The sequence below is a fragment of the Triticum aestivum genome, chromosome 1D (genome assembly GCF_018294505.1).
Source record: "Triticum aestivum cultivar Chinese Spring chromosome 1D, IWGSC CS RefSeq v2.1, whole genome shotgun sequence".
Classification (NCBI taxonomy): domain Eukaryota; kingdom Viridiplantae; phylum Streptophyta; class Magnoliopsida; order Poales; family Poaceae; genus Triticum; species Triticum aestivum.
This window is the reverse complement of record NC_057796.1, coordinates 329,276,790-329,289,001: the sequence shown is the minus strand read 5'-3', so window position 1 is coordinate 329,289,001 and position 12,212 is coordinate 329,276,790. Positions and strand designations below refer to the sequence as shown.

At 40.3% G+C, this 12,212-nt stretch overlaps 1 protein-coding gene across 2 annotated transcripts; it reads left to right on the top strand.

The window, feature by feature from the left end:
* The first annotated feature begins 3,353 nt into the window (after positions 1–3,353).
* On the top strand, positions 3,354–11,519 carry LOC123181830 (uncharacterized). 2 transcript variants are annotated; one of them, XM_044594218.1, is made up of 14 exons: positions 3,354–3,593; positions 3,683–3,784; positions 3,886–3,918; positions 4,001–4,068; positions 4,465–4,562; positions 4,743–4,794; positions 6,930–7,055; positions 7,623–7,733; positions 8,574–8,772; positions 9,305–9,729; positions 9,942–10,051; positions 10,224–10,282; positions 10,417–10,604; positions 11,084–11,519. In XM_044594218.1, the coding sequence occupies exons 1-14, from the start codon at positions 3,524–3,526 to the stop codon at positions 11,270–11,272; spliced, it is 1,830 nt and encodes a 609-aa protein (XP_044450153.1). In that variant the 5' UTR covers positions 3,354–3,523; the 3' UTR covers positions 11,273–11,519. The 2 variants fall into 2 exon arrangements, with proteins under 2 accessions (XP_044450153.1, XP_044450154.1); XM_044594219.1 differs by having other exon boundaries at positions 3,419–3,593; positions 6,963–7,055.
* Positions 11,520–12,212: the final 693 nt, after the last annotated feature.

The window sequence follows — 12,212 nt, the reverse complement described above, 5'->3', positions numbered from 1 at the left end:
TGACGAAAGCACTTCCATGACGCGCCATTTATCGTCATGGAAGTGGACACTTCTGTGATGATAATTTTGGTATTGTCATGGAACACTTCTACGACAGCACATGTATGACTATCTTGATTATGTCATAAAATCTTCATGGATGTACATGCATGACAGAAAACATGACCTACTGTGACAAACACGTATCATCACATAAGTGTTTTTTTTTGTAGTGCTTCACCATACTTGGGACTAAGGGAAGGCATTGGGGAGTAATAAGTAGATGATGGGTTGCGAGAGTGACTGAAGCTTAAACCCTAGTTTATGTGTTATCCTGTAAGGGGCTGATTTGGATCGATATGTTTCATGTTATGGTTAGATTTATCTTAATTCTTCTTTCGTAGCTGCGGATGCTTGCGAGAGGGGGTGATCATAAGAAGGTTGCTTGTTCAAGTAAGAACATCACCCTAGCACTAGTCCACCCACATATCAAATTATCAAAGTAGCGAACGTGAATCAACTAAACATGATGAACGTGACTAGATGAGAATTCCCATGTGTCCTCGAGAATGCTTTGTTGACTACAAGAGAGCTTTCCGGCTTGTCCTTTGCTACAAAAAGGATTGGGCCACCTTGCCGCACTTTTGTTACTATTGTTACTTGCTACTTGTTACGATTTATCTTGCTACCAAACAACTTGTTACCGCTACTTTTAGTACTTGCAGAGAATACCTTGCTGAAAACCGCTTTGTCATTTCCTTCTGCTCCTCGTTGGGTTCGACACTCTTACTTATCGAAAGGATTACAATTGATCCCCTATACTTGTGGATCATCACTGGACATGATGAAGGCCTATGACAGAGCTGAATGGCATTATTTGGAGGCCAAATTAACAAGACTGGGTTTCAACATGGTATTTGTCCGGTTGATCATGAAATATGTATCTTCAATTCGCATCTCTGTTCGAGTTAACGGAGAATACCTTTCCTATTTCACACCCTCTCGCGAATTGAGGCAAGGTGATCCGATTTTGCCATATTTACTCTTGATATGCGCAAAAGGTTTCTCTTATCTACTCAAGTTTGATAATGACAGGCATATTGACAGAGGTATATATACATGTCAGTTACATGTCACCCTGGGTCGCAAATTTACTTTTTGCATATGATAGTTTTATCATCATCGATGCAACAAACTGGAGTGTTGCAAGACTGAATGACATTTTGAGAATTTACGGAGAAGCTTCAGGGCAATGTGTCAACCGTGATAAGAGCTCAGTTTTCTTCAGTTCGAATACACCTACTCAGTTGAAGCATCAGTTGAAAGATGTCCTTAATATTGTCGTGGAGCGTTCAACTAGCATTATCTTGGGATGCCCATGGCTGTTGGTCGCATTACAAACGGCGCCTTTGACCACATTCAGTGAGAGGGCCCGCGGTAAGATCCAGGGATGGTATGAAAACTACTGGCATGTGCAAGACACGAAACTTTACCAAAATCAGTGGTTCAGGCAATTCCCACATACTCGATGATTACTTTTCTGCTCACTAAGAATGTCTATAAGAGTCTGACTTCACCAACGGCTAAATACTTCTGGAGCAGTTTCTCTTGAAAAAAATGCGTTGCACTGGGTATTGTGGAAGAATCTAGCGATACCCAAGTGTAAGGGTGCATGGCATGGGTTTTCAAGAACCCCACCAATTCAATCTTGCATTACTTGTGAAGCACAGATGGAGGTTTTTAACTAATATGAATTCACTATGTGCATGGGTTTTAAAGGGCCGCTACTTCTTCTCTGACACGGATTTTATGCATGCAACCGTCCCTAAGTCCGCCTCTTCAACTTGGAGGGCGATCATTGACAAAGAAGCACAGAAGACGGGTTTGATAAAAAGAGTGGGGGACATGACTTCCATCGATGCTTGGGCAGACAAAATGGATTTCTGGGACAATTGCCATGCCCCTATGTTGAAGCCACCGAACACCACTATTCAAACAGTCCTGGATCTTATTGATCCAGACAATTGGTCATGGCGGAAGAGCTAGTACGATCAATGTTCATTACCTTAGATGTAGAGGCGATCCTTAATATACCTATCAGGCAAGGGGTGGTGGTGATTTCTATGCCTGGGCCTTTGAGAGATCAGGCAACTACACTGTTAAATCAGCGTACCGTGCTCTAGTGACTCAGAACGAGCGTCATGCTCTAGAAGAAGGGACGGTTACCGGCACCTCAGGAGATGAACAACAGATGTGGAATGCATTATGGAAACACAAAGTTATCCCAAAACTAATTCATGCGTTTTGGTGGAGAGTACTACAATGGATCCTTCCTGATGATTGCACTCTAAAACACCGTCATATCGCAGCCGTTGACAGATTCAAAGTCTGCTTGGCAAGGGAGGAAGATCTCATGCACGCCCTCATCCATTGCTCTCATGCACAACACTTATGGGAGGAAGCTTGTGCATGGTTCGACATCAGGCTCCCTCGTCTACACCCGGAGTCTTGGGCCCGGGATACCTTATGTGACTCACGCTTTGTGAAGATGATCGAGCAAAGATAATTACCATTATGTGGACGATCTGGCATTCTCGCAACCGCATTAAGCATGGAGAAGAAGGGAGAGACCCGACAACGGCTATCAGAGCTACTAAGGAGGCGCTCGCCCTCCTTGAACTTCCTCGGAGTCTTCCCATTGTTTTGTCTGGGCATGGATGATGACCACCGGATCTAGGGCTGATCAAGATCACGACGGACGGGGCACTCAACTTTGCCGATGGAAAGGGGGGTGCGGGTGGCGTAGCACGTACCTCTTTGGCACTTTTGGGAGCCTAGAGTAAACCATACGTGGGTAATTCACACCCACTGATTGTTGAAGCTTTGTCGATGCGAGAGGGAGTTCGTTTGGCACAACTACGAGGTGAGTCGCATGTGTTAATGGAAGGTGGACTGCCTGGAGTTGGTGACACAAATTAATGATGACCCCTCTTAATAGTGCGGTTTCTTTTACGACTCAAATCGAACCAAAACGAAAACCTTCGAGTTGCCGGTAAACCACACATTTGATCTTTTTGAATTGGGAGGTCACATAACTCCATAATAAACTTCATGGAACCAATATCATGAGATAAACTTTAGCAACCGATATTAGTTCCTCTAACCACATCAAACCAAAAAATAATTAAGTGCCACATGCATTTTCATCTGTGCAAAGCGTGTTTACACTTTTAATGTGACCGAAAACTGGCTTGACGAAAGTCCCGGTTTCCTGGTGACCAGCCTTCTGGCTAACTGTCCGTGGAACACTTTTTGAATAAAACTCTCTGAATTGAAAAAAAAAACTAAGCCGCATATTTCGGCCTTTGACTATCGTCTCCTCTTTTCGTTCCCGCGCGGAAATCCCCGCCCAAACTCCAAATCACACCCCCCCACCCCGCCCAAACTCCTCTTTTCGCATCCCAATCAGCCATAGCTGCATCAGAGTCGAGGCTTCGAGTCCCTGCTGAATATCCGCGAACCATCCGAGCAAGTGGATCACCAGATGGGAAGACCGCGGAAGACGAAGGCGAAGGCCGGCGGCGCCGAGGCCTCGTCCCCCGCCCTCTCCATCGGTACGCGGAACCCTACCCCCGACGCGTCGATTCCCCAACCAGGCGGTAGATTGTGCCTTACCCACAAGGCGAAACCACCCATTTTGCAGGCAACTGCAAGGTGGAGATCCACGGGAGCGGCCTAAGGTGCGTGTCCACGGAGCAGAATCTCACCATTTCGGGAACCAGGGGCGCGAAGATCTTGATCACTGGTACGGCGCGAGGAATACCGTGCTCCCCGCATTTTCTTTCTTCTGCTTTTGTCCTAGATGCTGTTCTTGATACTACAGCTTTCTCAATGATCCTTGTGCAGTCGATGGAGCCAGGAGTTCTTCGGATGGGACTGGTTAGTGGAGAAGAACAGTAGGGAAGTCCAATCAGTGGTGGCTCTGTTAATTGCTCTGATGTAGTATTTGTATCGTCTGTAGGTGAGGGTTCTGATTTCATCCTTCTGAACCCCAATGAGGCGGATAGCCTAAATAAATCTTTGCTCCAGGTAACCTAACATTTATAACTTTTTGTATTTAGCTTTCTGTTGCATCAGGGACAAACAAGTGCTATCTTGTCTGAGTTTTACTTTCTGATACTATGAAGTGCTTGATTGTAGACTACACGTTTTACAACGATTTTCTCAAAACACATAAATTGAAGGATTACATGGATGCATATTGGCTATACACACTGGTACAATTAGACAGGAAGTTAACTTAAATATAGCTGTAGTAAAAATACTAATTGAATTGTGATTACTGTGGCATTAGGTTTCTCAAAGCTATAGAGTTCAGTTTTTAATTGGCTGATATAATACTGCAGGGATAATATTTAATGCCAAAGCATTAATGATTGTACCCAAAATATTGTGGTAACGTGTATTTTGCTCTTAATTGTTTAGGAAGTTCTGAGGCTTTATAAGAAGGAACTTCCAACTATGGACTATGCTGCTGACACTGGGAGAAAATCAGGATTTCTTGAAAAATGCATAATGAATGGGTAAAAATCTTCTTCTATTTAATTGATGGCACCAGTGAAATTCTTGCCGGAGTTTTTGCTTTGACATTATTCTATTTTGTTTGTTTGTAAGAACACAGAGAGTAAATATTATTACCATGCTATTGTTCGGAAGGGTAGAAAAGAGTTAACATTATGGTTTCATGTTTGTTTCTTCCCCAGGAAGTACAAGACACTAATTCTGAGGCCTAGTTCACTTGATGGGCCTGAAGAGGTAAGCATTAAGCATCATTAGTACCTTACCCACGCATCGCCCTATTTGACCACATAATGCATAAATACTACTCTAGATTCATTTATCTGCCCACTTGCTTTACGTTTCCAAGTAAATTACACAAATATTTTGCCGATACAAAGTATGCCAAATATAAAAAGGATAGAGATGATTTGAAGACTTCTCTACATCACATAAGCATCCCAAAAGGGAACAGATGAGATTGCAGAGATGTGTTCGATTTCACTGATGTACTATAGTGCTTAAATGATTTGAAGACTTGTACGTCTACATAAGCACCCCCAGAAGGAAACTTATGGAATTTATATGTATAATGGAGTTGTCTTATTATTGCCCACCTGATAGTGATAGTATTTGTAGTATTTTTATAGTTTGTTAATAGATTAATCAATCTGATTAATTTGCACCTATAAACCCACCATGACCAATGGTAAAGATAATTTTGTCAATGTGAATGAAAGCTGTGTATTTGTCGTTTATCATCTCACTTATTTGCTTTTTCACCCAAACATAAAATCTCCCTCCATCCTTTCTTTGCTTTGGTTCTCTCACCGCTTCTCAACCATCTGCCTCTGATTAGACTGCTTGAACGGTATATCTTGTCGATGGTTGCCACTTCGATGTTATTGTTAAGCTTCATGCACTAGCCAAGCGACCAAAAGTCCGAACCAATGGAAAGGGCTAGGCAATCCACATATACACTTCAACAGTTTATGATACATGCAGCTTATGCGATCTTTACTGCGATGCTATGATACATGTAGCTTATGCAATCTTTGCGATGCTATGATACATGTAGCTTATGCAATCTTTGCGATGCTATGATACATGTAGCTTATGCGATCGCCACTGCGATGTTATAATTTAACTATGCTTCTGGGGTAAGTTTTGTGAACTGGTGGCAGCAGGCCATCCACTCTCCCTCTGCGGTCGCAAAGAAGGGCACTTCTTTGGTGACTATGCTTGCGGCTTGGTGGATTTGGAAGCAGCACAATCCGGTCGCCTTCTATGGTATGCAGCCCAACAATGCCACCTGCTTGACACAATAAAGGCCTAGCCTGGTTCTGGGAAAAGCAGAGGTGGTGGGCTTTGTGGCGCTACTTCTGGTGGTGCCTAGCTCTTAGGGGTGCAGTGTTGTAAATAATTCTGGGTGTGGCCCTTTCTGGGCTTGTAAATAAGTCTTTCTATCAACACAATGAGGCACAACACTTTTATTTTCTCAAAAAAAATCTATAACTTATTTTTATATGGACACATTTTGTACACTTCTTATGTATAGTTATAGATAAGATTATCACTTAGATTATACATTTCTTTTATGGACTTCTAAATCTCAACAATTATAGCCAGGATCCACCATAACCAACCGCTAGATAGTGGCTCTTGATATTCACATATTATCAACTCACAGTTTTCTACATTCTCAACAGTTATACTACGCGGCCACCACACATGTTAGGCATATTTTACTAAACACATCAATTTGTGGGAGTTTTTAAAAAAACTCTGTGATAATCGTAATTTTTGTGAGAGCACAATTTATCAAATGTCAAATTTGAAATCACTATTACATCTAGCTTGCTGGATTAACTGAAACATAAAACGTATTTTTCTTAGTTGAAACAGAGATGCAACTTACCACTTTCAGGACCCAGATAGAACTATAGAGCGAGAAAGCAAGAATAGGCTCATTGGCTTGCTAATTTCATCCATGATATCACCCCCCTGGTGCTAACGCAGATAGTTGATTTATTATTAAATCTCAAATTTATAACTAGGCCTTGGTAATATTGAATGGAGCATATATTTTTGTCTATGTGGACGAAGTTGATCGTTTTTCTATTGTTTTTGTAATACATAGATTAAATTATCTCAGAAAATGTGTGTGACTAGTGAGCTCTGCTAGTGGCTAGTGAAAACAGATAAATAACCTCGAACAACTGTAAGTACAGTGAAGTTGACCTACTGTGAACTTCTCTATTTATCTATGTTAAAGTAGAACAACAATGTAAGAGCAGGTAATCTAGTATTCATGGATAATCGAAGGGTAATGTAGTATTTATGGATAATCGAAGTGTTACTCCTTGCTTTTTACAACTGAACTACCATGCCAGGTTTGGATAAAGTTAAAATCTTCTGTCACACAGATCATAGCTGCTGTATCATATCAGATAGTGCCAGCTGACACACAATATGCTGAAATACCCCTGGCAGCCGTGACATCGCCTTTTCAACGTGTGGTATGCCATTCATAAACCCTCTTAAACTTCAGAACTACCATCCCTTTTGCAAGATCTATTCCGATTTCATGTTACTAAAATTGAATACTTCTGCATGCCTTGTTGGTAATTTCTCCCTTACTGGTTATTTATACTACATACCATATATGGACTCTCATCATAAGTTCTTTATATCCTACAAAAAATCATATGGTATTTACAATTCATCTAATGTAACACACCTTGCCCCTTTTTTGATGGGAACACACCTTACCCTAGCTATCCTTGGATTATGAGGGAAGTAGTATATTACTAAAAGGTAGACAAGTCGCTAAAAAAACTACTTCCTGGACTACAATTAGACCTCTTATGGCATGCAAAGCATTCAGTTATATTTGCTTGACATTCTCAGTCTAAATTAAAAAGACAGTGCAGACTAATAATGAACACATTTCACTTATTTTATGTTTTTCTTAGTAAATACCATTTCTGCACTCTAAAGTACACATGGTGAATGAAATGTACACAATAGTCTACTTTTTCTCTAAAAGGTTCATAGTTAATGTAGTTGTTTTAATATTATCCCAGGGTTTTGGTCATCTGTTGTATAAGGAACTTAGCCAGCGTCTTCACAATGTTGGTGTTACCAATATATTCTGTTGGGCAGATAAGGTCTCTGAAGGATTTTGGCTTAAACAGGCAAGTGGAAATGGGAATTTGATATCTCTGTCTGTTTCAGTTTTCTTTTTGTATAATAAATATATCCTAATACAGAGCTTGGCAAATGCTAAATAGTTTGGTAATCTCGTGCTTGCATTGCTGGCAAGAGAAACATTCAGCAAATAGAAATGAAGAAAACATGCTTGACTTGTTATACTTTTGTATTTTGACAGTCCGTAGTATCTGCACTCTTATGCTTCTAATAGGAGTTCTTATATAATTGTTCAATGCCATTAGCAACACTTAGGGGGTGTTTGGTTGGGATTCCTGCCAGCTTCCGACTTCCGGCTTCGATAAGGCCGGAAGCCACAGCTGCAGCCGGAAGCCCCTAAATAACAGCTTCTGGCTTCGAACCCGGAAGCCGGAAGCTGGCAGGAATCCCAACCAAACAACCCCTTAGCTACTTATAAGTATACCTGATCATGGGTGTCCCAGCTTGGTTTTTGGCCCGAAACTCCAAGAGGAGTAGTTGATGGGAAAATAATCACTATTTTATTCCGAAAGTGATTTAAATGATGTATTATCCACAAAGGTTAGCATTTACGCGTGCTGGCAATTTTGGGTTGGGCTTTTTGAATCCCAGACCAAAGGCCTGCCAGGCTCAGGTTTTGAACAGGCCTACTTGTAAAGCAACCAGATGAATTTAAGTTCAGAGTAAATGAACTTCCTTTGCTCATTTAAGTCATTGTTCTGTTAGTGAGTTTTTTTTTACAAAATATCCTCCTATTTTGTATCCTACTTTAATAACATGGTTATCCAGTAAGAATTGCAAGGTTATGCTAATGATATGACTGGTCTGTTCTACTGAGTGCATCACAGGGTTTTGTGTCTGTTGGAGAGGTGGATACTAAAGGTAAGATTCGCAGAATTCCAGTAAGGGCTGATATCAAGAGAGCACTATGCTTTCCAGGCAGTTCAACACTTATGGTTACACATATTAAGAAGGATTTGCCAACTATGTCCAAAAATTCACTGGCAGAATTGCAAACTTCTCAGCTCCATGCCGTGGTACCAGATAGTAAGTCTTCATGAAGTCATAATTATGTAAATTTTCTTGTTCAGATACCTTAGAGCACTAATTCCAGTAGAATTGGTCATCACTTTATATCCAAGTTGGGCAATTAAGAACTCCATTTTTTTTATAAATTAGGAGGAACCATGATACATAGTCTGGCCATACAGGAGCCATGATAGACAGAATCTGGCCATAGAGAAGCGGCATGCCAATATATATCCAATGCAATGGTTCATTTATTTGCTCAAAGGGAATCTTTTATTGTGCAGATTGCAGTGTGTTAGTTTTGTGAATCAACAATGGAAGTTGTGCAAAGAGTGAAAAGCTGAAATTTTGAGCATATATTATGCTACAACTATTATTCATACATTGCAATAGTACTTGACAAGTCTGTAACTTATTGGTTTATCAAGTTTGATTTCATTCAAACCTTAGGAACAAGGACAATACACCTGGCTAAATCCTATAAGCATTGGTGCATATGCAGAAAATTCTGTGACATGCCTAATACTGGTCTTCTGTGATATTTTTTCAGGCATCTCTCCTGGTGATATGAATACTGTAGTTCCCTCCTGTGAAAAGTTGTCTCCCCAGACCACTGGATGCCACAAAGTCAGCAAGACTGCAAAAGTAGTAAGAAATGAAGCTTCTGCTGGTAGTGAAGGATGCTCATTATCTGATCAACAACCAAAGAAACGGACATATGAATCCTCATCGTCTTCACTGAAGTCAAAAAGAGTAAGATGCAGCGGTCACACTGACCATACACAAGACATGAGACAGAATGATATCTGTGACAAATCTCTGACCATAAATAGCACACCTTTGACTCCTAGTATGGTAGTCCACGTTGACAACAAAATATCAGGAGATGCTAAGGCCACTACCTGTTCCAATGGAAGGCCTTCAGTTATGCTCATGAATATTGCAGATGAAACAAAGAAGACGCGGCTTACAGAGGTAATTTCTACATAAACCTTACTTTTGAGGAAATGTGAGCGGCATTTCCAAAATAAAGCAATGTATGAGTATGTGCTTACTAAACTGTCACCGGTGCACTGATGAAAACTGCAATCTATTTTTCTTTTAGAAAAAAGTTCATACTCTGTTTTTGCACTAATTTAGTTATTTGTCTTGCTTCTAACTGTGTTGGATTTTAAATTATGGTTCAGGTAGTTGAAACGCTTGGGGGAGTTGTTACGTGCGAAGGAAGTTCATGCACACATGTCGTTACTGGAAAAGCTCGAAGGACTATGAACTTTTGTATTGCTTTGAGCTCTGGGTTAGTTTTCATCTACATTTTCCTTACACAACCCAGTTCATCACGTTTCAAACTATAATACAATTTCCATTCCATGTTTTACACTGAATTACATTTCACATATAGTTGTTGAAGCATAGTGCTCACCGTGGAGAAATAGTTTTCAGTTGACTGGGCCATATACTGATTGCAGGGCTTGGATAGTTTCTCCAAACTGGCTGAAACAGAGCTTCAAACAAGGGAAATTTGTAGGTGAGTCGAAACTTGAGATGGCTAGGTAACCAATTATTGCCATGTGTTTCTGTGCAATGGAAGAAATTAAACGTGTGAGCAAAAGAAACAACTTATGCTGTTTTCTTACCTTGCACTTTTCTGTTGTTTTGTAGGTGAAGCAGAACATGTTCTGGATGATGAAGAATATAAGATGAAGTACAAGTCTGAAATGAGAGATGCGGTTATGAGGGCTAAAGAGAGGCCTTGCTTGTTATTTTCTGGCTACACTTTCTGTTTGACCAAGCACATCGAACCCTCTCCTGGTGTCCTCTCTCCAGTTATCAAATCCTCTGGTGGCAAGGTAACTAAAGATCACCCTGCCATGTGAAACTCATGTATGGCCAAACTTCCTGAACATGTTACAGATTTAGCAGAACTTATCCAATTACCATCCGACGAAACATTCTAGAACCTGGAGGTCCTATTTCTGTGAAATATTTAAGGGCATTCCAATTTCTACGCTCTATTATGTGAGGCATGAAGTTCTGCTGCAGCATCTTTAAATAACACATGTCACCATTGAAGTTCAAGTGCAAACTTATGCTGCTAGACATGTGGTTTTATTTATGGAAAATGTTTTAAAATGATTTGCTTACATACAGATGACACTTAAACTGCAAGTATTGATTAGATGGCATTACTATAAGCTCCCGAGAATAATTTTGGTTCAATTCCAAATTCTGCACGAGTCCATCATTTGGAATGTTTCTATTGTTAGTTCCTAAGAGAACATAATTACACAAGCTGTTCTAAGTCTATTCATATGTATTTACTTTGCAGATCATCAGTAAGCTCGATGAGATAGATGAGCCCTCAAAGACAATTTTCTTGGCATGTGAAGAAGGTATGGAGCTTGCAATGGATGCAGCAAAAAGAGGCATAAAGACATTCAGCAGTGAGTGGCTCATGACCTGTGTCATGAGGCAAGAGGTTGACCTTGACGCGCCCCCGTTTGCAGAATCTCTCTGATGTGCCTCAACTTCATAGTTTAGTGGCCGAACTTATACTCACTTTTGCGAAGTTATCTCCTTCGTTGGCTATTGTATATTTGGTGTCTCAAAGCTTTATGGCATTTGTGTACATATGCCTGTCGTGTGACCGCATGTAGAAACTATCAAACTGGTCAACTTTCTGCATTGTGGCCTTGCTTAGATTTATTTTGTTATCTGCTATGCAAAATTAGTCGGTGAATAAAGTACAACTTTGTTTGAAAAAATAGATTATAATCTAACTACAAAACACAGCAGATTTTGAGTGGCTAAATTGGTTGCTATGTTTAGCAAATGACTAACTAAAAAATGATCTTTTTTTAGATTGCATGTAGGATATGAATCCATAGTCTGATCCTCCCATAGGATCGAACTAACATGTCAATATGAATTTGTACCACCACAACACTATTAAACTTCATCACATGAAAGATCAATTGTGTGCTGCCCCAACATTACTCTTAAGTAGTTTCAGTGTAACATGCCAAAAAAAATTCTATTCACTTTATTCTCCTACCATGTAACAGGTTATGGAATTTAAAACATACACTACACATATTGATTCATACAACGATTACTTGAAGTAGCTGTGAAAGTCTAAAAGCCCAAACTGTGTGCGTTGGAATGAGGGCATACATATTCTAATGGTTCAACACCCATGATGTCCAACATAAATCTTATACCCATAATATTCTAGATTTTGATACGATTCGCATATGGGTAGGAAAGACAAGAAAAGTTTTGATTTATGTTAGGTTTTAGTCACAACGTATTAAGTTTGACTTTAGTGGGCAATAACCATGATGAGCAATGTCGGTGAGCGGGCATGCCTCGACTACCTAGCGACCGCCTGCAGTTATAATATATGGTCGTGGTGGGGATAGCCGACCTTAGTGCGAGAAGATGGAGAAAACCCGCAA

Bases quoted from the DNA above. Each gene is read 5' to 3' on its own strand.
- LOC123181830 (XM_044594218.1), top strand. From the start codon at position 3,524: ATGGGAAGACCGCGGAAGACGAAGGCGAAGGCCGGCGGCGCCGAGGCC. The intron at 9,730-9,941 runs GTAATTTCTACA...ATTATGGTTCAG, and splicing joins AGAAGACGCGGCTTACAGAG to GTAGTTGAAACGCTTGGGGG. The intron at 10,605-11,083 runs GTAACTAAAGAT...TTTACTTTGCAG, and splicing joins TCAAATCCTCTGGTGGCAAG to ATCATCAGTAAGCTCGATGA.